The sequence below is a fragment of the Gobius niger genome (assembly GCF_951799975.1).
Source record: "Gobius niger genome assembly, chromosome: 14".
In the NCBI taxonomy this organism is placed as follows: domain Eukaryota; kingdom Metazoa; phylum Chordata; class Actinopteri; order Gobiiformes; family Gobiidae; genus Gobius; species Gobius niger.
The window spans coordinates 3,391,516-3,419,433 of NC_136865.1; the positions used below are offsets into that span (position 1 = coordinate 3,391,516).

The window sequence follows — 27,918 nt, forward strand, 5'->3', positions numbered from 1 at the left end:
CTAATGTGTCATATGCACTTTAAACCTCTGTGAAAGAAAGAAATGCAGACATGATTTAAAGAAAGATCTTTATGAAAACACAGTTTCAGGAAGTGCAAACCCTCCACAGTAAGAGCCTCGGAATAAAGTCAAATCAGTCCAACTGTGAAGAGACGAGGTGCCAGGCGTCTCCTTTGTCCTCGGCCATGATTCCGTTTCAACAAAAACATTCTCTTCACTCCTCTCGACGTCTCGATTTAAAATGCAGCCCCAGTGCATCTCCGTGGCCCATGACAGCGGGGTGAAGTCGCTCAGAGCCGTTGTCATGGAAAACAAACCTCACCTTTCATTGTTCAATTCATTCAGAGTTCAGTTCAGTAAAAATGGACCCGCCCCCGCCCTGCGATCCTGGGCCCCGAGTCCACATTGCTCTGTGATTGGCCGATCCGTGGGCGTGTCCTGTATCCTACACCGGGACTGCTGCTGAATCAGTCGCTGTCAGAGCCCACCGCAGACGAACCTTTCCGCTTTCTCTTTGGAGCTTTGGGCTTGGAGTCCTCCTCCTCCTGAAGGACGCAAGGAGACATTAGAGGATGCATTAGGAGACATCAGAGAAGACAAGGAGACATCAGAGAAGACAAGGAGACATCAGAGAAGACAAGGAGACATCAGAGAAGACGAGGAGACATCAGAGAAGACGAGGAGACATCAGAGAAGACGAGGAGACATCAGAGAAGACGAGGAGACATCAGAGAAGACAAGGAGACATCAGAGAAGACAAGGAGACATCAGAGAAGACAAGGAGACATCAGAGAAGACAAGGAGACATCAGAGAAGACAAGGAGACATCAGAGAAGACAAGGAGACATCAGAGAAGACAAGGAGACATCAGAGAAGACAAGGAGACATCAGAGAAGACAAGGAGACATCAGAGAAGACAAGGAGACATCAGAGAAGACAAGGAGACATCAGAGAAGACAAGGAGAAGACAAGGAGACATCAGAGAAGACAAGGAGAAGACAAGGAGACATCAGAGAAGACAAGGAGACATCAGAGAAGACAAGGAGACATAAGAGAAGACAAGGAGACATCAGAGAAGACAAGGACACATAAGAGAAGACAAGGAGACATCAGAGAAGACAAGGAGACATCAGGGGACACAAGGACACATCAGAGACGACAAGGAGACATCAGGGGACACAAGGAGACATCAGAGAAGACAAGGACACATAAGAGAAGACAAGGAGACATCAGGAGACATCAGGAGACAAGAAGCTAATACAGCTGTAATATATTTGTTATGGATTCATTAAAGTTGTTTTCTATTTGACGCTTCACGTGAATAGGGAAAAAAATTCAATCTCGATCTGTAGATTACTATATAAATCTGACAAATGTATTGCAGGTTTTGTGTCTTTTTATGTTTTCATGTAAAATAAGACAATTTATTCATTAAAAAAATAAAATAAATATGCTTTATTTGGTTGATGTGTTAGTTCCAGAGCAGAAAGGAAATGACCATATTTGGATTAAAGCGTTGTTTCTGTCGCCTTCTGCAGCACATGTGGAGACCGAACATGTCTCTTTGTGAATAAAGAAGCGATGTGACGGTGCAGCTACGTCCTGAATATCTTGTTAAAGCATCGTGAAGAGAAAGGTTTTTTTTTTCATATATTAAAGTTGAGATAATAGAAATCGCTCCATGTTTTCCCCGGCTGTGTCAAACCGAGACATAACCCGACTACAGACTTGCAAAGGCATTGATCAGTGCTAGTTGGGTCGGTGCGTTACCGAAGCGGAGCTGGACGCGCTCTCCTCCTCTGTTGTGGCCGTGGTGGTCGGTGGCGCCGCTCCTTTACGCTGTCGCGGGCTGGAGGCCGGCGCCGCTTTGCGTCGAGACTTTGGGGGTTTGCTCTGAGCGTCCTCGAACTCCTCTGCCAGAGCAAACAGGTCTGAGAACCTGCCAGAGGAGAAGAACATTCACCAGTGTGATCCGAGACCCACACAGCGAGCACGCAGGTCAAACAGCGGAGCAATAATATCGATACAGAATCTCATTAACCAACAGGTAACGAACACAGTGACCGCGGGGAAAAGGGGCTTTCAAAACCACATAACAGATCAGTGGGTTGTTGATTTGAGATTTGAAATTGCCACTGATGTGGGCCGGCTCAGCAAGAGGGACGTGGTCATTGCTACGAGAAACCAACACGAAAATCACCAAATTATACACCGAAACGAGGAGCAGCGGACATCGCCACGGTAACGCCCAGTGCTGATGACGCCTGAGGCTTTGTGGATGCAGTACAGAAAAACGACACTTCCTCCTTCGCTGGCTGTGACCGGGGAAGGGTCCGCTGCTGTCTGCCCCATTAGTCAACCTCTTAGCCCCCACCTTAACCGAGCGCATATTCTCCAGTTTGACTTTACCCAAATCTGTACTATCTCTCCCCTTACTCCCCTGCCCTCGCACGCCCGGCTCTGGTCCCAGCCAGTGTTAATTTTGACAACATATTTTAATTTAGTTTTAGGGGATAATGTCTTCAATTTTAGTCTAGTTTTAGTCGACTAAAATTGCAAGAAAATTTAGTCGACTAAATTTAAGACTGATTTAGTCGACTTTGCATTGATAATATTCATTATAATCCTATTTAATCTTGTTCCTCTGCTTCATGGAGCTGCTCCACATGAACAAAAGCTCAGACCTGATCCTTTGGCAGAGAATTTACCTGATCTGAGGCTCTTTCAGACGCTCAATAGAAGTTTGGATGATTTTAGTCTCTCCTTTTCATTTTTATTTAGTCTTATTTTAGTCGACTAAAACATCTGGACATTTTAGTCACAGTTTTAGTCTCATGAGAAACTTTCAATTTAGTTTTAGTCGTCAAAAACATCACTTTGACTAAAATTAAGACTAAATATTTTAGTCGACGAAATGAACACTGGTCTCAGCTCAGCCCTGGGAGAAGTAATGGTGATGTCGCTACGACGATAAAAGCCTTGGGATGTTCATTTTTTGCCCCTTTGCCCCGTGGATCAGTGGTAGGAACTTTTCTAAGGTATGTTGTTGTTTTTGTACAACAGGTCAAATGCTAACGTTAGCTCTGCTGCGATGTCTAAACTTTAAGCTGTTGCTGCTGGTTTATTTGTGCGTCTTTTGAATTCTAAAAGTGCTGATCAGGCGAGTTCTCCTTTAAAATCCACTCTTTATCTGCTCGCGCTGCAACAAGTGCAAACCTGGCTCTGAAAGGACTGGTCCTGATCGTAAACATGCTGCTGAGCTTCACCTCTTTTTATTTTTGTCACTGGATAAAGTCAGAGCGGACATGTGTCTCCATTGCGTTACAGTGGCACTTAAAATGTGTGTATTTAAACTACAGGGCAAATAATGAATTGAATGACTAATGAATGAGACGGTGCTTTTATAAGTTGTTTTTTGGGCGGCGACTTAACCGTAATGCGCAGAGTCAACTGAGTCAAAAGAATCTTGAGACTTCTGTTGTTGTTTTACACGGTCGTTTCACCCACATGAATGTAACCAGGCACTACAAAAACACAGGAGCAGTACCTCATCTTGTGCGCCTCGTCACAGCTCGCCTGGACGTGCTGCAGCGCCTGGAGGATCGGCGTCTGGGTGAAAACTGCAGAGACACAAACCGTCAGAGTTACAGGAGCGGCAGGTCACGTGTGGGGGGGCGCTCCTGGCCTTACAGTTGTTCTTGATGTTGCTCAGGCTCAGTCGAAGGTTGTCCAGGTGCTCCAGGATCTGCTCCAGAGTCAGCTGAGCCAGTTTACTGCTCGAACTGCGGAGACTGCACAAGAGCACACACAAGATACTTTAGCCACTCAGCTCGGGGCTCCAGAACAACTGAGTCTTTTCATTTAGGCCGGAACATCGACTGCTCGTTCAATTCATTTTGCTCTTTAGTCTCACAAGAACATTTTCTCCGGTTTGGCTTTACCCAAATCTAAAAGCAAAAAAAAGACGCAAAAAAGCGAGAAAATGTGCTGGAAAAGCAACAATAACACAACAACAACAAAGCGAGACTAAAGAGCGTTAAAAAGGTGACAAAAATACAATGAAAAAGTGACCAAAACACGACGGAAACACTTATGATGAAGTTACAATCCATTGTGTAGGTCTTAGCTTTCAAACGAGGCATTACTCTGGCCTAGAGGCTGTATGCTCCAGTCAAGAAGCTTTTAGATTTGGGTAAAGCTGAACTGGAGAACAGCAACTTGGCTAAGGTGGGGGTTAAGAGGTTAAACGTTGTGTTTGCTGTGCAGCACTTTGGGCACATGTCGCTGTAGAAATAAAGTCGACGTTGCATTTTCCGTGTGTTTAGAGAGCGGCACAAACATATTTCCTCTCCTGAACCGGCACCTGTGATTGGTCACTTTAGCATCACATGGGCACAAACGTCATGAAGCAGCCCCCCCCTCACCTCTGCCTCTTGCGGGGCTGGCTGTTGTTCTTGATGAGCTGGGCTTTGATGTGCTCTCCCAGCGTCTCGTCGTGCCTGGTGGCCCAGTGCCGGAGGAGGCTCGTGGTGAAGTGGTCCTCGGGGTGACACGGTCGGGACAGCACCATCTTCACCATCTCCTCCGAAGGTCTGGGAGGAAGAGAGAGACCAGAGGGAAAAGAGGAGAGCTTTTAAAGCTTGTTCTCTTATTCACGCACACAGGACCAGACAGGAAGGAAGAAGCATGTCCATGTTTTGGACTTGGTTTGGTTTCTTTTTGGTCTGTGGAGGATAGTTTGATGAAACAGGACTCCAGAGGCGGGTAGTGCTGGGAAGTACTCAGTTACATCGACTTTTACGTGCACTTTGTTCTTTAGAATTATTTTTCGTTTCACACAATTTATGGCATCATTGAAAATAAATCAGACCACAGTTACTTACTCACAGTACTCCAGTAAAAGTAAAAAGAGTACTTGGAGAGAATTTTACAGGACTATTTGTTTGGGTCACTACTACAACCACACGTTCACACTTCACACTTCCTTATTTGAATGATTGATTTTTTAATGCTTTCTGTGAAGCCCTTTGGTCTTCCTTGTGTTGTTGTAAGGTGCTATATAAAGAAACTTTGATTGATTGATTGATTGATTGATGCAGTGTCACCACGGAGTCAAACAGCAGAAAGAATAGGACTGTGTTAAAGTAAGCCAATTAAGACAAATGTCTTTAACACCAGTTTGTCTCATGGCACTCACTGACTTCATCCTCCATCTATGCAGTTGAAGCATTTTGTCAGAACAATGTTGAGCAAAGGAAACACCCTCCCCCCCCATGCCTCTGTCTGCAGCTCAAAGCCTCAGTGCAAAACGCACTTGTGTCGTTTCACACTGACCTGTCCTGCTTTCCTTCTGATCTTCAGACTGAGAAAGTTAAAAAGGATCAGATGGAGTAAAAGTGATGCAGCGATGCTAACGTGGCTAACAGTGTTAGCTGCTCTGTAAACGGCTGTTTCCAAACGCTGCATCTGACACTCGCCTCGTTATAAACCAGAAAACAACAGAAAACTCTTAACTCATTATATAAATAACTCACTAGAGGGGCACACAAATTTAAGACCTAGACTTTTCAAGGTCTTATTTTTACTAAATGAAATTGAAGACTTTTTAAAGAGTAACTAAACACCAAATCCACTTTTTTTTTTGCTGATAAACGGTCTAAATGGTTGTTGAATGGAGTTAGCTTCATGTCCCAGTCAATATGTTGACATTTGGTGCAAACTTGTTCAAAATCTCACTTTTGTATCTAAAACCGCAGGGTTAGCGCCTCTACTGGTTTCACGCAGCAACTACATTTGATATTTTGTGGTTGGAGGAGAGTGTGGCTCAATCCGAAACCATCAAATTGTAGCCTCTAAGCACTAACACTAGCAACTAACTCCTTAACCTTTCATGGGGTCAACTGTTAGACCTCTATGCAGTTAGGGAACTAGACCTTCAGCAGCATTTGCACAATCCGTCCGTCCTTAAACAGGGGAAGGGGAAGTGACATCACCAACAGCTGCTTTTCTTCTTCTTTAAAGTTATTGGTGGAGTGCAGGCCAAACAAAAGTGCATGTCGCCCCCTACTGTACAGTGTCCAACAACAACATAGTGTCCAAACAAAGACATTTAAGGAGAAAAATAAATCCAAATGATCCAAACATTTCCCTTTAGTGTTATTTTATTTCAACAGCTGTTTCATAAAGCTACATTATGCAAATGATCCATGTGGCTTAAGTTTCTACTAAATGAAAACAAAAGCATTTAATCTGTTTACTGAGTTTACTCTTTAACACTGACATGTGACTGAGCTGTGGAGACGACAACATGGATTTATCACTTTTATAAAGTTTGGCTTGTGCAGAATCTTAATTTTTAATTATTATTATTTTTATTATTAAATGTGCTCCTGTCAATCAACAGTGGTTGCGCATGAATCACTCGAGGGTGGGGGCGAGGGGGGTGGGGTTTTTTGGCGCAGTGGCTTGTGGGATGGCACATAGCTCCTAATCACCGGTTAGTTAGCATCAGAGGTCCCTATGCTAAAGTGGCCATGATAGTTAGCATCAAGGCTCCTTTTCCTAACCACTTCCTAACTGACTTACCAATTCGGAGGCAACTTGCCATGGCGGACGCTGACGCACATCCGGTTTGGCGTAAGAGCTCTTAGCAATCTGCCCGTTTCGGAACCAGCCTGTGTCCACGGCGTCCACAAAACGTCATCAGTTCTGCCCGTGGTTCTGCCTCTGTGCCTCTGTGGCCCCGCCCACACACGCCTCTGTGGCCCCGCCCAAACACGCCTCTGTGGCCCCGCCCACACACACGCCTCTGTGGCCCCGCCCACACACACGTACATTTACAACAAACGACGTAATAAATATTTCTACTGGTATTTTATTCAGCTCACTTGGGAGAGTAGTATTATTTAGCCTTAGCTACGATGCTAACTTATAGTTTGAGATTCTGGAGGTTTCATATTGAGCTCATGAGTCAAACCAGTAGATGGCGCCCCTGCGATAATAAATCCCTTAGAAAAGCTACTGTGCGATGCTCTCTCTGTTCGCAGTCACTGACAGCGAGCGAGTCGTCTACCGGTGGCGATTTTTTTGTTTTCGTAGGATAGTTGCTACATCAAGCAATCACAAGTCATGAGAGTGTACCAACTATCCTATGAAAAAATCAACCTTGCGCACAGTGGTGACTCCGGTAACAGCCGTCTGTCAGTCCTGTCAGATCGAGGGGCTTGGTCTGAGACTGTCAACAGAGCAGACCCCGCCCACACACTCACCCTCCTCGTCTCCCCCAAAGCCTCCGAGACCACCCCTTTCTCAGCAATTTTTGACTTTAGTTTGTGGGTGGGGAAAGGCCACGCCCATTTAGTTACTCTTTAAGACCCCGTGGGAAGCCTGTTAAACGCACTACGTTCAAAATAAACCTAAAATATTCCTAAAACTATACACCATCTATCAATCCATCCCATTTTCTTCCGCCTTATCTGGGGCCAGGTTGCGGAGGCAGCAGTCTGAGCAGAGATGCCCAGACTTCCACACACGCCTCCTCCAGCTGTTCTGGGGGGGCCCCGAGGCGACACCAGGCCAGCTCAGAGACATAGTCCCACTAGCGTGTCCTGGGCCTTCCACGAGGCCTTGTCCCACTAGGACATGCCTGGAGCACCTCCTGTGGGAGACGACCAGGAGGCATCAGGAACAGATGCCCGAGCCACCTCAGCTGCTCCTTTCAACGTGAAGGAGCAGCGATTCTACTCCGAGCTCCTCCCGGGTAACTGAGCTCCTCACCCGATCTAACTGTACACTTTACTGCAAAATATAGCTTTTCCTTTCCGACTTTTTCAATCTGAAATAGTTCAAAGAACCCCCGCAGTGCCTTCGAGCATGTGTTCGAGTGTTGAACCACGTTTCCCTCAGACCCGGTTTAATGAATGGTTAATGGCAAGTTTATAAAGACACGACTCTTACTTCTCTCGGCGCAGCTGCAGCAGTAAACAGGACAGGGCCTCAGGGTGCTCTGGAACACACAGCGCCTCAGTCAACCACACTGGAGTAGTACTGGAATAGCAGCAGCAGTAACAGCAGTAGCAGTAAGTACCTTTATACTTGAGGTGCTGTAGTATGGGGATAATGGTCTCCAGGGGGATGCTGTGGGCCAGGAACAGCTGCCAGGTGCTGTACTGTTCAAACGTCTCCCAGTCTAAACTCTGGACTGAAACACATCGAGACACGTCCAGTGAGCAGCTTGTTCATAATCAGACACTGTGAGGAGGCAGAAGAACAACTCACTCAGGATGTTGAGGACAGAGTCTTTCCGGAACATGACCAGGTTCCCCATCATCACGTGGCACATCAGCTCCTGCAGCTGTTCAGATACACAAGTTACTCTTCAGGCTTTGACTGTTGTGTCCGTCTTTGTCAGAGCCACTTCTCAAAGTAGCACTTGGACAATAATCAGTAAGTCAGTAAGTCAGTCCTAAAGGCTCACGATTATTTTGGTAATCCGCAGATCATTTCTACCATTAAAGGAGCTAGACCAGATTTCTTTTTGTAAGGTCAAGTTATTTTTGCCCCATAAAAGTATGTTGTCACTTGTGAAAAAACTCAGCCTGACACGTGATACTTGCGGCATGTTCTGATTCGTTGATGTTGTGTATGGTCAACCCAAATAGTCATTATGTGACGAAGGGGATTACCTTTTTCATCACATATTGACACCGTAGGACGGCCGTAACGAAAAAATACCCATTTGGTCACATTTTGATTAAAGAAGTTCAAAATTAGGTAGTCCCTTTAATTCAGGGGTGTCCAAAGTGCGGCCCGGGGGCCAAATGCGGCCCTCAGATCAATTTATGGTGGCCCTCGGCCTCTTGCTGTATCGGTACACATCACCAGAGATGGACCTTTTTATTTGAAATGTAATAATTTTATACAATTCTAACCTAACAACTAACATTTTATTGTGAGACAGAGCTGCATGAAGGTTTTAAGCTTAAATGGAGGTATGGGGCACAATTTAAACCTCTGCTAATCGAAGGTTTTGCGGCACTAACTACTGATCTACGGCCCTTCACCCCGTGTACACTTCAATATGCGGCCCCCCATGAAAAAAGTTTGGACACCCCTGATTTAATTGATTAATCCGTGTGTTTTTCAGACTTTTCAGGACGTGTTGATGGACTAAACCTAAAGCTGAATGTTTGTAGGAGGCTCTTAAAGGGATTTTTCTGGATTTTTGACATAGGGCCCCATTTCCTAGTTATCCAGAGTGCTGGTGCTGTTTACATAAAGCAAACGATTATTATTAAGTCGACTAAAGGTCTGTAGTTCATGCTCATTATTGTTGCCTATTGCCACATTTGTCCACACACAAAATAAAGCTCAGAAGCTTTTTTGTACCATTACTAAATACATTTACAGGTGTCTGGCTGTCTGACTCAGTTTGTGGAATGGCGCATTCCTCAACACTGTTCATGACACAGGTACAAACCGTGAGCAGACGGAGCCGTGACCAGCATCATGCGACTTCTGTGCGTACCTGTGTGGAGTCTATCACAGCCACGATCATGTTCAGCAGCTCTCCGCTCCGAAGAGTCTCGTCTGGAAACTACAGACAGGAGAGAGTGCAGTGAGTCAGATACAGTGTGGTCTGTGGCACACGTTTGGGTGTAATGTTACCTCCGTGTAGATCGAGGGCGTGAGGAAGCAGAGCAGCCTCACGTCGTCCTCCTGGCAGGCCTTCATGTCCATCATGAGGCACGTGTGCAGGTCTCCGAGCGCCGTGGCCTGAGCAAACGATTCGTACAGAAGCATCTTCCCGTTGGCCGCTTTACTGAAGGAAACATGACAACAGGAAAACTGAGTTACACTTTAAGGAGAGACACAGGAGGGGAATAAGGAGAAGTATGAACTCAGTGACAACAAAATGACAGGGAACTAGAAATACATCATGATTTCATATACAATCAAAGCATTTGTATAAAATGAATATGATTATATTTTACTGATTTGGATCTTGTTTAGTTGTTGAACAAGCCATTTATGAGTAAAACTGTAAACACTCGAATTTCACCTTGTTTTTTTAGGTTCAAAGCTCAATAAACCAGGAATGACATATAATAAAATCCGACATCAGATACTAAATAATTATGTCAACATTTGTGAATGAATACATGTGGAAAACCGGTCAGTGCGCCGCAATGTTGGAGCTTTTTCATCTCCGGGTCGTTAGCAACAAAATGTCATAAAGGATGAGTCTTAAACTAAGATGTTTAAGGACAAAACGAGCAAAAAATCTCAGCACAGACGCTGCGTGAAAACTTTCTCCTGCCACGTCGGGCTGCACAATTTTGAAAAAAACCTAATTGTGATTTTTCTGATAGATAATGCCATTTTCATGTTTTACGTGTAGCCTAGATTTGACTTTTCATGCAATTGAGCATCGAGCTGCAAAACATTTTAAAACTGCTGTTAAACATCATACTCACTTATTACGTTAAAGCTTTATCTTGCAACAAGATACAAATACAAGAGACCTTTTATGGAGTTGTCAAAAAAACATGCTTAATCATTTTGTAATAAACGTGGCGCTCTCACCCTCTTCCTCCCCATTTTTAGACAAAAGCATTCTCCGAATCACATGCTACACAATGCTGACTTGAGGTTAGGTAATTGCAATCACTAAAACCACAATTTATCCATTCAATAAAGGTTAATCGTGTGGGCTACACGATTAACTGCCGTGTCTCAAAGAGTAAAGTAGGTGTAAAGACAGACCAACATCTGAGTTGGGACTGACCTGGCTTTGAGGTAGTAGAGCAGGTGGTACCCGATCTTGGGTTGTTTCTGGTAAAGTTCAGCCAAAAGGTCGAGAAGAACAGAGAAGCCACTGTTGTCCTCCTGCATTAGCACCAGGTTCCTGAAGATCAGACAGACAGGCTTCCCCACAGACTCCTCCAACGACCTGCGGAGACAACAAACTGGTCTGACCCATGTCCAAACCCAGACTGAAGCCAACAAGCTAGGACAAGGAGAAATACTCACTCCTCTGTGATTTCATCTGGTAACACGTCTCCTCTAAAGTGCTCCTTAAACAGCTCTGAAAGACAAGATACCAACGCAGACATCTGCTCGGTGTCGAAGTCATCCTGGAGGAGACAAGGAGACAAGGTTAGGGTCCTACAGAGGATGCACAGAGACAGAGGATACACAGAGACAAGGTCAGGGTCCTACAGAGGATACACAGAGACAAGGTCAGGGTCCTACAGAGGATACACAGAGACAAGGTCAGGGTCCTACAGAGGATACACAGAGACAAGGTCAGGGTCCTACAGAGGATACACAGAGACAAGGTCAGGGTCCTACAGAGGAGACAAATGGCCAATCAGCATGTCTGCTTCATTGAGGTACATCCAGAGGTTGGAATACACACTACATACGATCCTTATGGTGGAGTGCTGATATTGTGGCAATACAATCCCTAAGAGGGGGGCCACAAAGCCAAGATACTGCCTTTGCTCTTTCTAGGAACAAGCTTTTTAGAAGGAGCCTGATCTTCATTTTGGGGACACTCAACCCATTAAAAATGGATCCTGCAGCCCACCTTTAGGTTCCAAACCACTCCAGTCCCGGACCACTTCAACCATGGGGTCTGGAGTGGTTTGCAAACTAGCATATTCAAAGTTTCCTTCTCTTCCCAAGGCTCTATCATGACTGGTTCACAGAAAATACAGGCATGTTTTGCCATCTCTACTCTTGATGTGAAATCATTCAATTAAATTGAATATTTTCCCTCATATTTATGTCAGTAATCTACTGCTCAACTTTTCAAGTTTGATTTGCAGTTTTCCCATACATTGTTTCTTATTGTCCAAATGAGAGGAGCAAAGCCTCATACATCCTTCTTTTATTTTAGAATTCACTGTCAAACTAAAAAGAATAGGTTTTTATTTGTGTGATTTTTCTTTTTTCTCATTAACTTCCTCTGGCGCTTGAAAACTGTTCAAACCCTAGAGCGCTCTGTCCCATCCTACTCCAAAGTTTGCAAAGGTGTTTTGATGCAGGACTAAAGCTCAGTGATATCAGGCTGTGGTTGTTGCCACATGAATATGAATGTCCTTGGCCACTCCCATAACGACCCAGAACACTTCACCCTAAAGACACTTGAAACACAAACTTGCGGGCGCTGCCCCCCCCCAAGTGAACCGGTCTGAAGTGAACCGAACTGGTCTAGTGCTGTCGAAATGGGGCTTAAGAATAACAAAGCCGTTTCTGTACATGCATGCCTAAGCCAAACCCCTGTATAAGACAAACAAAGAACCAGGTTAAACCCACCATCCATTTATCATTCAGGATCTACATACTTTTTTACACTCACATTGCACATCAAACTACTTTATTTGAAGGTGAGTTAAAGACTTTTCACTAAAGGCGCACACCTGTTGGACACGGGCAATGACAAAGATTCTAAACTCTCCTCGAACAAGCTCCTGATAAGGACAGTGACACAGAGCGATAGTGGTCGTAATGTTGAAGTATTTACCTCCAGAACCAGGTCCACGATCTCCTGCATCACCTCACACTGGGTCTCTGTGTCACTGCGGCACAAGAACACATGAGGAGAACCACGCCTGAGCCAGCATCGCCCCCGGGACGTCCCAACGATGGGATTACCTGGTCTTCTGCAGCTGCTGGACCTTCTCCTTCATGCTGTCGTCTAATTGGTCGAGCCATGGCGTGATGTCAGCGGGCTCCTCCAGAACGGCCTCTCTGATCGGATGGAACCGGAACTCTCGCTTTTTGCCTGCACAGTCATCGAAAAAAAGTTAGACTAGGTAATACTAACGTAGGTCCAAACCATAGACTGTATATAAAATGGACAGCTTCTGCTCACTCCTCCCCGTTTATCATAATGACCACGCTCCAGGGGGAATTCATGGCGGATTTACAGACTCCCCCTCCCCAGCTCTGACGAAGCATGTTCCTAAAAAGGACATAAGGGCGGGATCTTCACTGTAGACTCGGCCCTTGCGTGACGTGTAGCTCGCGCACCTCCAATGGTAACAGTCCGACCCTCATAAGAATGAGATTTCTAAAATTACGAAAACCAGCCTGGTTTCTTTCATTGTGACTAACCCAGCGTTATCACAGGAGGAACATCTAGCCGTAAAAAGTTAAAGTTGTTTTTAACGTGTCTTAAGTCCAATGCTTTTCAATGGGAGACTAGCGGCGATATGGAGGTACTAGAGCAATGGCGGAGCAATGGCGGCCTAAAGTGTCATGGGCATAAAGCAGAGCAGCCCGCAGGCATTGGTCCAAACCATGTCTGAAAAGGACTGAAGACTGATCCAGATTTAGACCCGCATAAATTTATAGGCAATGATCGTTACATTAGACTCAATTGGACGCTTCATCTTTGTTGACATAATCCACTTAATCACTGTCCACTCCACTGGGGATGTGAATTGTTAAGATTTGATCAATATTTTTATCAATTCTCTTATTTCCTGATTAATAAGAGATGTGTGTGTACCGTTTTATATTAGATAAATAAATGTATTACATTCTTTTGACAGAGGAGAGTTAGTCTACAAGCTGACTAGGCTAATCTAAAGCCCTAAAAACGGTGAAATCTTTAAATCAAGAGTATTAAAGCTTAACACATTGAGTGCCAAAAAAAGAAAAACTCGTTTTTGTGTTTGTTTTCAATTGCAAAACTCAAATGCACCTAATGTGTGATTTTGGTAGCTCTGTGATGAACAGAAGTGAAATAAATGACAATCAAAAACGTGTGAAAAGTCACAATCTGGACATTTTATATATTATTGCGTTTCTTTTCTTCTTTTTTTAGTCTGAGGGGGCGTGGTGTTGTGTAGTGAACAGCTGTAAACCCGACACTTCTCTCTCGCTCTCTGTAGCGCGAGAGATCCATGGAAGGATCGAAACAGTTGAGATTTCAACATTTGTCTCAGTTTCTAAATGGTTAAAACTGGTCCAAGGACGGCTGAGAAACATCCTGTTAAAGTCTTCAATCCGAGAACCAGGCTGTTAAAATGCACACGCGATGATGAGCGAAAGCGATGGATACAAGCGGTGTTTCAAAACATGTCAACGATGTTGTCATTGAAAACTGACTTGAAAACAAATATATTTTGGCATTTGCCTCTTCCCATAACGTTAGTTTCCATCCAGAGAGGAGAGAGGAGGAGTTAATCAGAAAGGACAGAAAACAAGCATTAGGAGGAATCTAGAAAAAAAAAACAGTGATTTTGATCAAACTAGCCTCTGTTTAGCTTTGGACTTCTCAGGAACTGAAGCACGTAGAATTAAACCGTTTTCACCTACAGAGAGCTTAGAGTCTCACCTTTCAAACGAGCCATAGCGTGTGTCCATAGCTACAATATAGCATACGGTGTGGTGCTACAAATATCATGAAAAACAGTCTGGATTGTTGGTGCTCTACAACTAAATGAAAAAACAGCATGTTTCAGTGGAGCTGAAGGCTGCTCTGAATAAGACGCTCATTAGTTCAAGTTACAACAGAGGAGGGGACTACAGTGACCTGTTAAAAACAGGCTGCAGGTCTCCCTTACTCAAATGTGTCCACTTTTATGATCTAGGGATATTCTGTTCAGCTTCTCCGCTGCTCTGTAGCTACTTATTACCCGTCCGTGCAGAAACACGTGCATGAGCATAGAAGTGTTGTTTTTAATGCTCAGTGCATGATGTGTGTAAGCATAAATAGAGATCATAAACATCATAACTTCTCAACAGACTTTGGACAGTGGTGCCTGGCTCTGCTGTTGGACTAAAGCGGGTCCAAACCTTTGGTGCTGAGCTCCTCCTCGTCATCTGAAAACGCTGCCTCTGTGTTGTCGTAACACGCCTCGTCTTTGTCCAGAAGATTGGAGTCCAACAGAGAAGATTCCTCCATCTTCACTGAGGAGACAAGGGGACAGGAGACAAGGAGTTAGGAGACAGTGGTGAAACGAGAGGAGGACACAGCAGTATCCCGTGTTGGTTGTGGGTGTTGAACTGCCACAGTTGAGTTTAACTTAACCTCTTAACCACCTTATCTGAGCACATTTTCATCGGTTTAGTTTAACCCAATCTAAACATTTATTGACTAAAGCTCACAGCGCATAGTCCAAAGTAACGCCTCATTTGAAAGCCAAGATCTGCTAAACTGATTTTTTTCCTTGCCGGCACTGTTTTGTTGCCTTTTTGCTAATTTTTTTCAATCTCTGTCACTTTTTGAGGCTTTCAGAAGTTTTCATCCTTGTTTTTGTTGCCATTTTGACGCTTTGTTTAAGAAGCTTTGAGATTTGGGTAATGCCAAACTGGAAAATAATGTGCTCTGGAGGTTAACAAACATCTGAAGTACCTAAGTGAGCAGTACCTTCAGTGGGAGGAGAGGGGGCGCTGCAGAACTCTGGAAACCTGTCACGCAGCATGGCCCTGAGCTCACGATCCAGTTTGGGGTTATCGAAGAGGGGAGCCAGGTGTCTGGAAGATCAGTGAACTAGTGGGTAAGATGCGGGGAGAGGCTGGACTAGAATGAAGGTGACGAGGAGGACTTACGCCAGGACCCTCTTCTCCATAATGAAGGTGAGAGAGTTGAACACGCCCTGTCGCACTTGGGACTCCAGAGGAGGGAAGAAGTGAGGGATGATCTGAAACAGGGAGGATCAGGACAGAAGAGTCAGCCATGTACAGAGATCAAAGAATAGTCTGAAAACACTTGCTGAACAATCTGACTAGCTCTGGCGGTCCTGGCTCACGACACAAGAAGTCTGTGGTGCATATTAATACATGTATGACTGAGCTTTCGTACCCGGCACATGAAGTCCAGCAGTGTGGCAGTGATGGCAGGGTGAGGTTTCATGGAGTGGTGCATGACCAGTATGGCCGGCTCTGGAGGCACAGATGAGAGCAGGAGGTCAGCAGGAAAATCTGACTTTATTTATATAGCATATTTAAACAGCACATAAAGTATACAAAGGGCAAATAATGAGTAAAAACAGTCACATGATATACAACATGAAACAATAATAATAATAATACGTAAGACCTGCTCAGCTTGTGTTGAAGGCCAGGGCAAAAAGATGGATTTTCAATTCATTTGATTGAAAGATCTCAAGGTTCAACCTGGATCACGGATCGACAAAAGCTCTGAAAGGTAGGGTGGAGCCAACCCATTCAGAGATTTAAAAACCATCCACAGAATCTTAAATTGGATCCTATAGCTGACGGGAAGCCAGTGCAGAGGCCGACACAGGAGTTATGTACTCATGTTTCCCAGAGCTCGTGAGCAAACGCGCCGCTGCGTTTTGAACTAACTGCAGGTGAAGGATGGAAGTTTGATGGAGCCCACAGGACACAGAGATACAATAATCTTTGTGACACGTAATAAAAGCAGCAAAAGTCTGGAACAGCCTCAATGAGGATCTGAGACAGGCCTCAACCCTGAGCATTTTTAAGTCCAGGCTGAAAGGACACCTTTTTACTGCTGCCTATGGAGATTGAAATTTTAATGTAATTGTAACTAATGATTTGTTTTCTTGATTTTCATTGTGTTTTTAATGCTTTTTATTGTGTTTTTAATGCTTTTTATTCTATTTTTGCTCTGTTTGGTGTTACTGTGAGGCACATTGAGTTGTCAAGTACATGAAATGTGCCATATAAATAAACTTGCCTTGCCTTGCCTTGCCTTGCCTTGAATGATACGCTCTTGGCCAGCATGAGGCAATAGGGCTCGACTTTGCTGAGCAAACGCAGCTGAACCTATTTGTCAATCAAATTTAAATGAAATGTCCAAAACAATCCCAAGATTCCCAGCAGACTCATGGAAAAAACACAAGACAATGTCATCCATCACAACGTAGATATAAAAACAACTATGAGTTTAGAAGGATCTTGGTCAGGGTTGGTGCATACGCTGTGGTTGAGGTTGCATGTAAGTGGTCATTATTTGCAGGACACAGGTGTATATATGTATAGATGTACAGTACAGGTGGGTGCTGTACCTATGTTCATGATGCTGTCCTTGTCAGGGTTGAAGAAGAGCCAGTCGTAGAACAGAGCCAGTTTGGCGTTGGACGCTGCCACGTTTGACTGGACAGACACACACATTTTACAACTTTACAATTGTTCTTTTCACAGGTGCATCCTCTTCTGCACAATCCCCTGATAATTCCTAAGGGGCTCTTAAGTCTCCTGACAGTATCAGGAGCTTGTCCAGACGAGGGTGCACGTGTCCCAGCTCTTACCGTGCAGGTGGTGAGCAGCCAGCCGATGATGGCCCAGCGTGGGAGGATGTCTGAGCTGAGAACTTCGTTGGAGGGATGGACCACACCACAGATGTACCTGATGAGGTCACAGCGCAGGGACTGGGATTCTGCCGTGGACAGGTACTGCCTCTGGAACCAGTCCTGGTAACGCTTCTGCTGCCCAAACCGAACCTGCGAGAATACAAAAAGGCACACGCCCTCAAACACCACTGTCGGCTCAGTTTACATCAGTGAGCCTCTGCCCAGTTTTGAGTATCTCTACAGGGAGATAGCTCCTCGGACCAGGTACGATTTTAGAACTGCAAGCGAGCTGAGCAGGTTCTAAATGTGATATAATGTGATGTCCAGCTTTCAGCAGCTTCTTTCCTCTCACTTTTGGCTTGGCATCGAGTTTATGGAATAACTTCATAAACTCATTACGCATCAAAAAGCAGTATTCATAAGCAATGTTCACCTCAGCCCAGCACACAGACTGTTCATATTCTAGTGTTGGCTACATGGTTTAAACAGAAAGGACACTGGTATGAGCAGCCGTTTGCTGTGGTAGTAGTTCTGGTAATGCCAACAGTAGTGGTAGCATTAGTGGTACTCACTCGTGAGGTCATGAACAGGAGTTTGGTCTCCATGTCGGGCGTGAGGCGACATGCCAGAAACTTCCTGGAGGTACGAGCCGTGAGCAGCTGCAGGATCCCTGACAGAGACAGACAAACGGGTTCAAACAGAGGCCAGAGGAAGAGACCTGGGTTAGACCTGATGAAAGAGAGACAACTGACCTGTGTACTGTGGACTCAGCTGGGTCGGGTTGTGCAGAAGGTCTTTCCAGAGCAGCTCCATCTCTGGGATCCGAGCCACGTTTTGCAGCAAACGCACCAGGTCTCTACCAATGATCAAGCAGTCCATGAACTACAACAGACCAGCAACACAGGGGAGACAGGTGAGGGCTACAAATGGTCAGAACACTCCAGAAAATCCTTTCCTGTAGACCAGTGGTTCTCAACTGGAATGGCGTCGGGACCCACCATCACTATGGGATGACCCAAATACCCCAAATACAATTTTGTTTGTAAAATACTGGGCCTCACTCACGCCAATGAGATCAACTTTCTGCCTAAAAACCTTAGTGTGGCGCCTCTACAGGTGAAATGTCAGCACTGCATTTGATTTTTGAATGTGGTGCCCCTGTTGGAGGAGGTGTATCTGCCCTGCAGCACAAACACTCCAATGAAACACTCATGGCCCTGGCGCTGCCTCCTGCAGGGAGGAGGGAGAGGGCTGTTCACCCGTAAGGTGACCGAGGCCTGTCAATCACAGACCAATAGCCCCCCCCACCTCTCCCCCCGCGAAGAAGTTTCTTAAGCAGGCCCATTGCCTTTTCCAAAAAAATTGTTGAATGAGCATTTAATAAGCAGAAACAAACAAAACCTAAACTGTGGGAGAAAACAAAAGATATTCATTCAAGTGATGTGGGTGTTGTTTTTTTAAATGAGGAGTTGACTATAGTGCATTTTTGTGTGCTTTGGACAAGAAGTCCACTAATTTCTCTTCGCCGTGTGACGTCACGTGTGTTACGGGTTTTTACGTTGTTGTTTTTTTTTAATCAGAATTAATTTATTGTTACAAATTTTATGAGACTTACCGACAGTTTAGGCACTTTTACAGACATTTTACTAAACATTTAAAATGAAAACTATCACCACAAAAGGATCAGGAGCAGCTCAAACTCCAGCAGAAAGAGGTTCAGCCCGGTGTCAGACGTGCCAGGAGAATGGGTGCACTACGTACACCGGGAATAATGTATTTCTGCAATAAAGACCAACCATTTTATTTCACATGGATTTGACATGAAGGAAGAAAACGGCATGGATTATTGTCTTTTTGTCCGGGAGAGGAAGCCAATTTAAAAAGGTAAGCAGCTAACGTGAGCAACTTTTCACCGCCACCATTTATATTCAAGTAGTTTATATAAGAGAAATAAATAACCCGTGAATGAAACAGCTGATTTCATTCATTCATGTTGTGTTGAGTTCAAAGACCTGTCGATGTCGGCCGTTCCACTTCATTGTTGAGTGCACTACTTTTTTCTCTCTAGACATTCGGACACCCCTACACAATGGAGTGACCACTATATAGTTACTATATAGGGACAGTGAGGACTTTCAGACACAGCCGTAGACTATCACCATCACAGCAAATGTTTTTGTTTCCTCTTTTGATGAATTGCCTTTTATTATTTTAGAACTATATCACAATTTAAAAATATTCCTGTCTTTCTTTATCCTGAGAGCCTGGGGAGGGAATGTTGTATTATATTATGTAAAAAATACAGTACTGTTTATAATTAATGTGAAATTGATGAATAGTTTTCAACAACAAAAAGCCAAAAAAGCTGAAATTATGATCTAAAAAACAAACAAAGAAGAAACCCGATAACAGTCATTTTAACAGACTCAAGGACTGATTCTATATAAATATTAGAAGACATGTTTCTGGGAAAGGCTCGCGACCCACCAGCTGAGAACCACTGTTGTAAACTCCCATGACGGCTGATATAAGGAACCAGTGGTTTTCCTTCTGTTCCTGACGGTTCTCTCACTGCGTGCTTTGGCCTGGTTTAGTTCAGGCTGGGGCTGGTTACATGCAAAGCCTGACCTTCCCTTGGCCTGGTTTACTTTAGGTTTACCATCAGGTCTGACCTTGTCTCTCAGCATGGAGATGCAGAAGTCGACCTCCTTCTGTCGGAGCGTCAGAAGGTTTGGCGCTCCGTGGTCCACAATGAGACGGAGGTAAGTGTACACAGCCATCGCTATCAGCATCCCACTCTTTAACACCCACTCCCTGCAGACACATACAGAACAAATCTCATTTAATATCACAATCAATATCAATATATCAATATCCCCTATGTGTATACATGGAGACTTATTTTGTTTGCGTTTGTATGGACAGCAGGTACGTACTTCTGCTCCAAGAGAATGTCCAGGATGCTCTCTGCTAACCACAAGTTCTTACTGGACACGTCTCCACCTGAAACACACACAGACTGGTCATAAACAGCAAACGGCAAACACACACACACGTTTACAAAGTCAAGGTAACTGACAAAGCCCTGCCTCACTGATCGCCACCGCATTCAGAAGGAGAGGCTGTTTAGCCAAGACACAGCCCAGGATTTCTACAGGTGGCAGCAAGTCATATTATCGAATGCTTTAATGCTATTTTAATGCCTAAATGCTATATTTTCAATGCCAAAATGAAAACAAATCTTGCCATATTCCATCTGTAAGATTTTTAAAAATTTCATCAAACAGGGGAAAGAGGGAAAATTTAGATATTCAAAACTAAATTAGAAACAACATGAAACTGTGAAGCAAAAAGGTTTTTTTTTATGACTGTCAAGGCCTTAATTTGGACATAACTCTTAACTCGTAGAAGGCTAAGAATGCTTTTCAATGCCCTGCAGAAACAGATTCAGGACACGTGAGATGGGAAGAGCCAGATTCCAACCGAGGCCATTTCAGCTGTATGACGACCTCTCTACCAGCCGGGCCATGCCGTGACCAACACATTGACCCGACACCTGTCTCACAACAACAAGTGACCAAAACACCTCACTAAGGCGATGACGGATCATTTTGTTGGCACACCTTTTTTGCAGGACGCTAACGTGACAGTGAGCAGCACACGCCTGATACACCCGTCTGAAAGCACATGACACGCAAGCTGTGCCGCCTCTCTCCGCGCTCCAGTCTGACCAGTGACCAACAGAGCTGTCACTGGGACTGGACTGGTTACTTCCCTGTTGTTACTCAATGGTCATTTCTCTCTCTTGGCTAAATGCACTGTAATCAGCACATGGAGAGGAAAACTTTACTGTGCAGAAAAGAGAAGTACCTTACTGATATAAAGTGGATCCAGTTGGCCTTGTCAGAGCAGTAATCCAAACATCCTGTCATGATACCCATCAAAAACAAGTCCTTTGTTCAAAAAAGAGCAATGGGTCCAAAGGTCGGCTGCCTCCACACCACACCTGCTCTGCCCCAGAGTGCGAGAGGAGCGGCTCTGAGAAGACCCCCGTTTGAGCCCGTTTCAAAGCAGCTGCTTAGGTCGGCCCACAGTGCTGCAGCTGGATTCACACTGACCCAAAAGCGCAGCTGTCAGCTTGAGAAGTCCTTTAAACTAAAAGGTGTATCATGCAACATTTCATGAAGTAAAAGAAAAGTTGATAGAAGTGTTGTTTTTGGCAGCCCTTTAAGTTTTAGTCTTAGTCCTAGTCTTTTGGATGAAAATGCTTTTAGTTTAAGTCATGTTTTAGTCAGACGAAAACTGAAAAGGATTTTTGTAATAATTCATTTTGATAAGTTTTGGAATTTGGGCTAAATAATAATAATCTCTTGGCTTTAAAGAAAACAGATGACACCAAAGTAGGCAGAAGTGTCATTGTGAGGAGGACTCTGTGTGTTCAGACACTATGGTGTTTAAAACTGTCCTGAGAAAAGATAAAGTCCCCGTGACATCGATGTCAGATGCTCCATGGAGGATGTACTCTAGCGGTGCACTGCACAGGAACAGGGTGCGAGAGAGGGGGTGAGGAAGAGGTGCTGGCCTCATCATGAGCAGCATGGACGTCCACGTGACTGACGGCGCCGCTCTGTGTCACGTCTGGCGAACCACTTCGCCCATTTGTGTCTCGTCTCTATAAGAAATCAGCACCTGCATCACTGTCCCACCAGTCAGTAAAGGACAAAAGCAGCTCACCTCCTACTTACTGGGTCCTGAGGTGGACCCTGACCCACTTGACTGGTGGAAGCAGCATCAGCCCAACTTCAGCAGACTCAGTCGTCTGGCAAGAAAATACCTGTCCATTCCAGCAACTAGCGCCCCATCAGAGAGGGTCTTTAGTGTGGGTGGGGGTATTGTCACCTGTTGCCTCATGCCTATTGTTGTTGATAGGCTCATTTTCCTTGCAAAGAATGTTTAAAATGCAATAAAAAAATGTATGGTGAATGGTGTTACTGTTACTGTTCAATTCAACTGAGAGTTACCTCAGGATTTTTAGTTGTTTTATTGTTCAATCCAAATACAGTATAATTTGGATGTCCAACAATCTTTGTTGCAGTGACTTTTCAGTTAGAGAAAGTTTGCCTTTGCAATTTTGTTTAGGTTGTTGCACTTTAATTAAATCAAATAAATATAATTTGAATCGAATCGAAAATCAGAAAAACAAAAAATGTCCAGCTCTAATAATGAGTGGTCAGCATGGAGCCTTTACTTTCCATCAAGGTGGTCTCTACCACGCTCCGGGATCACTTGTTCTGTAGGTTCTGGTGAGAGGCTCCGTCAGCAGAGAAAACCAATTGATCCTGGAGCGACCTAGAGACCACTGTGATGGAAAGTAAAAGTGCCATGCTGACCAGTCATACAGCCACAGGGTCAAATATGCACAAATATCAACTTTTTTTCCCCAATCAGTGCCAAGAGGGCTGCCAAAACTAACACTACACCCCACCACGAGATGCAACCCCAACACATGATCACAAGCCATCTCTCAAACACATGACCAAACACTTTGTACAGCTGCCCTGTGGGACACCGCCACCCTACAGTCTTTGTACACGACCTCAACAATTCACCCCAATGCAGCTGCCCAACTCGCTTCCCAAACACGCCACCTCCACACGGGATCCCCCATGTGTCTCCCAAAACGTGTTGCTCCATCTCACCTGCGACCTGTTTGAGCAGCGTCATCACGACCCCGTCTGCTCCGATCACTCCTGTCTTCACCAGCTCCCGAACAAGCCATACCATCTGCAAAATAAATACAGTAGATACAGGAGAGTTCTGTTCAACATCAGAGATATATAAAAGAGTGGACCTGACCTGAGTGCGCGGCTGGTCCTGCAGCTTGAGGAACTTCTCCATCAGGATCTGGTTGATTTTGCCTAAAACGATGCTCATTCCATCTCTGTTCACAAGCGTCAGGTCTCTGTAGCTCTGGGGAAATTCACAAATGAGGGCATTTGTTTAAGAAATGGCCAAGATACAGGACAGCGTTATTAATAGCACCTAGGGCTGAACGTTATTGAAGTAACTTGCGATATGCGATACGGTTGTGCAATATTGCGGTAACGATATTTTACTAAACTATTTCAACACGATATGCTCCATTCTGATTAAACACAAATCGTAAGTAATTCGCTTTTCAAAACATGATACAAAGAACTACATCAGGACCAACTGGTATGATATGGTACATATAATATGATATATTTTTGCAATATATTGTGCAGCCCCAATAGCAGTAATACTAAAAGCAGTATCAGTGATTGTAGGAACAGCAGTAGTAGTAGTACTCACCCTCTGGGCCTGGGCAGGTTCAGTGAGGACCAGAGTAAACAAACCCAGACACACCTCCTCATGTTGCGGCTGCCCTTTACACGCCTGCGCAGAAAAACAGCACTTTTCAACAGGAGGCAAGTAAACAAATGGAATTAAGCTGCAGCGAAGATAAGATGGATTTTGTTTTTTCACAGCCTGTGTAAGCGATGCTTTTGGACTCGGAAAGTGGAGAAGGCTGGCGGGACGGTGCTGCTTACGTTGGCGGTGAGTGCATCGTTGGCCTCTCGCTCCGAAAGTCCGTTCGTCAAAGACTGGACGATCCCCACGCAGCGCTCCAACCTCTGCATGAAACACAAAACCAGGGTTGTGACCAAACATAAAGAGAGTTCGATTTAAGAGGAGCCCGCAGAGAGAAAACATCAGCGAACCAAACAGATGCATGTCCAACTGAAGTACTGGAGTTGAAAAGAATGTAACAGCACCCAGCCCTACACATCTCTCCTCCGACCGGACTCAGAACCTTGATCAGATCAGATTAAAGACTTTACCTAATGTATTTCCTAATAGATGATTATTATGTGATAGTGACCTACGTAAATACGCGTAAGCTACTTATATTAGTGTCACCTGAGGCACTTGTTCTTCAACCTGTCGCAACGTTGTCGTTTTGAGATCATTTTGAATGTGACAAATGTGCATTTCACAAGAAGTCGTATAATAAGATAAGATGATCCTTTATTGATCTCACAAAGGAGAAATTCACTTGTTACAGTCGGCGTTCAAGAAGATCTCTCAGAGTTAATAAAGTGCAGCTGATACAGAGATTATTGCACATGTTACTTCACAGTCTTATTGTACAGTCTGACAGCAGTGGGGATGAAGGCTTTGCAGTAGCGCTCCGTCCTGCACTGAGGGTGTCTCAGTCTGCCACTGAGAGAGCTGCTCAGCTCTTCTACAGTCCCGTGCAGTGGGTGGGAGGTGTATTAGGTAATGGCAGTGACAAGAAAATGAACCATTTCATCGTCATGTCCGAGCTTTGATTAATCGTGTGAACATGCTTCTCTGCTTCAGCTGCAATCGAGTAAAGCAGATCTGAGGATTATTCTGGAGTGATGCCAAATTAAAGTTTACATTTTACTCCCCAAAAATGTGTTTAGAAAAGAGTGTCTGTGATTCTGAAAAGGGTCAAAGGTTGGTCGTTCAATGTAAATATGTGAGCAGCAGGCTCACATATTGTGCACGACACAGGCCATGTGCTAAAAAATATTAGCTGATAGAAATTTTGCAATGATAAACCACTGAAGCTGGCATTCAATTGTCGGTGGTTTAATGTAGTGTCTGCAATGGCAATGTTGATGGACAACATCTGTCTGTGCATGTTTATTCTATCATTTCATAATATGAAAATTAGTGTTGCACGGTGTATTATTTAAATCAAGCAAAACATGAGCAAATTTCTACAAGAAGTGCAGCCTCCGTAATGTTCTACGCACAGATGAATGTAACCATGCCTGTAGTGACTATTTTTGTCATTTTGTTTTGTTTGTATACTTTATTGCCCCTGCAGGGAAATCTCTCCTCTGCATTTAACCCATCCTTTGATGCCGCTGGGGCGACCCGTAAGGAGTAGTGGTCGACAGCAGTGCCGCGCCCGGGGACCCATCTCCATGATGTGGAGCCAGGCTGATGGTCAGAATCACCTGGCTGGAGGATTCACCTATTGTACATGTTTTTAGTGGTAGGGGAAACCGGAGTACCCGGAGGAAACCTTCGCAGACACGGGGAGAACATGCAAACTCCACACAGAAAGGCCCCGTCCAGGTGGGAATCGAACCCGGGATCTTCTAGGTGTGAAGCGGACTGTGCCGCTCCATACGTTATGAAATTTGACATTCAGTAAATACCAGACACTCAGCATCTAGGAAAAGGGATGTTCAAGATGAATCAGTTAATCAATATATGGTCATAATTTGGGCTGCAACTAACGATTATTTTGGTAATCGATTAATCGACAGATTATTTTTACGATTAATCGATTAATCGCTTGGCTGTGAAAGATGCATGGAATTATTATTTTTTTCTTCAATTTTTTTATCACATAGAGCTAAAGTGACGCCACTTGAGGACACGTGGATGGAGTAACCTTAAAGTAAACGTTTGTAGGAGGCTCTTTGTGCTAATTCTGCTTCTGATTGGACGAGACAAAGACAGATATTTATGAAATTTAAGATGTACAAAACACTGCAGACCCTAACTTTAAAAACAAAGTAGGTTTTCATCCAAAATACATAATTTTCATGTCTTTTTTGCTCAATTTTAGTCTGTGTTTACTAGAAAACGATTAATCGATTACTGGAATAGTTGACAACTATTTCAGTAATCGATTAGTTGTCGATTAATCGATTAGTTGTTTCAGCCCTAGTCATAATGGGCTTAAAGCAGCACTAAGTAACTCATGCCCCTAGAGGCCAAAAGCACCACTGCAGGTGTCGTAGCATGTTGTGTTTTCTTTACTCATTAATTGTCCGTGAGAGTAAATACTACGCTGACAGAAAAGACAAAGGGAGAGAGGGATATCGTACATCCAATTACACAATGGAGATCATTTTTTTTACTCAGGCTTGGCTGTAAATACTGTTTAAGTGGCGCTAGCCCGCAGTTAGCCTGTTAGCTTCTTCATTGTGATTCTATTAGCGTGTATTGGTGACTCCGACCCGGTGGCAGCGAAGTTGCAATTGTGGTTTTCTGGCCAAAGACACCAGGGGGAGATGAAAGACCCTCCGATCCCATTAACACTTGTATTACCCTCAGAGGGACTACGACAAGGATTTATTTAAAGGTAAACAAGCTACTTAGTACCGCTTTAATCGATTAAAAAGTCAACAATTTATCATTATGCTTTATGTTAGGGGAAAACATATTATAACCAAAGTGCAAATAAGTATAAAATGTGGCATGTGTTGAACTTAAACACATTATTTGTTGGTTTATAATTCAACTTTTTGACAATGTTTCATGATTATTACTATACACATTTTTTTTCAATCTTGTTATAAAATATCCCATATAATGACCTGTTTATTTTGATAAACTACAGCAGAAGATGTCAGTGTAGTTGATCAACAAGGACAAGTTTGTTCAAATCGCTTCACGTTTACGCGTTTGTCTTGAGGTTGTAAAAGAGAAACGATTGCTCTAGTGAGGGAGCAACATGAACCCTGGAATCTTCCGCGGCGAGGCTTTAAAACCCTCCTAAACCCAGAGAATTTGCTGACATTGTTTACAGTTGTGTAGCCAGCGCTGTCAGGCTGCATGTTTACAGTGGGGTTAGCACGCTAGGCTAACAGTCTGGGCTTTAAACCTGGCACCGGGACTGGCCCACGACGCTGTTCTGGACCTGCCCCGGGCTCATATTAAACTGAACCGGCGCTGACCCCGAGCCGAGCCAGAACCAGGACTGTACTGCAAAGTTTACCCCGCCACGGGCTCCTTATCCCTGTCAGACATGAGCTAGCTTAGCCCTTAGCCGCTAGCTTTAGCTCATTCCCACTGTTGTATAGTGGCTTCAAAAGGGTGGAAAGTTAGTAAAAGTGTAGCGGGACTGGGCTCAGGGTCAGTCCGCCCCACAGCAGCCCTGGCCCGGGTCCAGATCAGCGTCTCCGAGCTCGGTCTCACCTCCTCCAGCTCGTCCTTGGCGTCCAGTGGAGTGGACACCAGGAGCCGACCCTGGGGCTTAGCTTTGGCCGGGGAAGGCTCCATGTGCGCGGCGGGGCCTGGGCTGAGCTCCCGGGGCCGCGGCTCTGCTCCGGGCCGGTCCTGGCTGTGACTCGGTACCGGTGCGGTGGGTCTCAGGGGGAAACGCGCTCCTCTTTGTCCGCTCTTGGTACTTGAAGCCGGGGTTTTTGTTTAACGGTGCCGCTGTGCAGGAGCTCCGCGGACACTTCTGAGCGGGGGAGATGGGGCCCAAGGCAGCAGCGCCACCGCCCGGCATGGACGACTCACAGCTCCGGTCTCTCGGTTCTTAACCTCTTAACCCCCGCCTGAACCGAGCGCATTTTCTCCAGATCAGCTTTACCCAAATCAAAAAGCATCTCGACTGGAGCTTACAGCCTACAGGCCAGAGTTTCGACCCATTTGAAAGCTAAGACCCACAAAACTGATCTAAACGAATCTTTTTCCTTGCGTTATTGTCGTGTTGTCACTTTTGACTGATCACATTTTTGCCAATTTTTCATCACTCGCTTATGACGCTTTGTTCAAGAAGCTTTTAGATTTGGGTAAAGCCAAACTGGGGAAAATGTGCTCG

At 44.6% G+C, this 27,918-nt stretch overlaps 1 protein-coding gene across 1 annotated transcript; it reads right to left on the reverse strand.

Annotated features, from left to right (window-relative positions):
* Positions 1-27,593, reverse strand: ints3 (integrator complex subunit 3). The gene is made up of 29 exons (XM_079571498.1): positions 27,288-27,593; positions 23,870-23,953; positions 23,631-23,714; positions 23,154-23,267; positions 22,997-23,081; positions 20,234-20,300; positions 19,970-20,111; positions 18,050-18,179; positions 17,870-17,967; positions 17,256-17,447; positions 17,013-17,100; positions 15,821-15,900; positions 15,568-15,659; positions 15,386-15,492; positions 14,812-14,925; positions 12,661-12,790; positions 12,530-12,584; positions 11,032-11,135; positions 10,787-10,951; positions 9,667-9,820; positions 9,527-9,595; positions 8,278-8,353; positions 8,087-8,200; positions 7,957-8,005; positions 4,425-4,592; positions 3,691-3,791; positions 3,548-3,620; positions 1,771-1,939; positions 1-545 (listed from the first exon to the last, which is right to left on the reverse strand). The coding sequence occupies exons 1-29, from the start codon at positions 27,369-27,371 to the stop codon at positions 468-470; spliced, it is 3,066 nt and encodes a 1,021-aa protein (XP_079427624.1). The 5' UTR covers positions 27,372-27,593; the 3' UTR covers positions 1-467.
* Between the last annotated feature and the right edge of the window lie 325 nt (positions 27,594-27,918).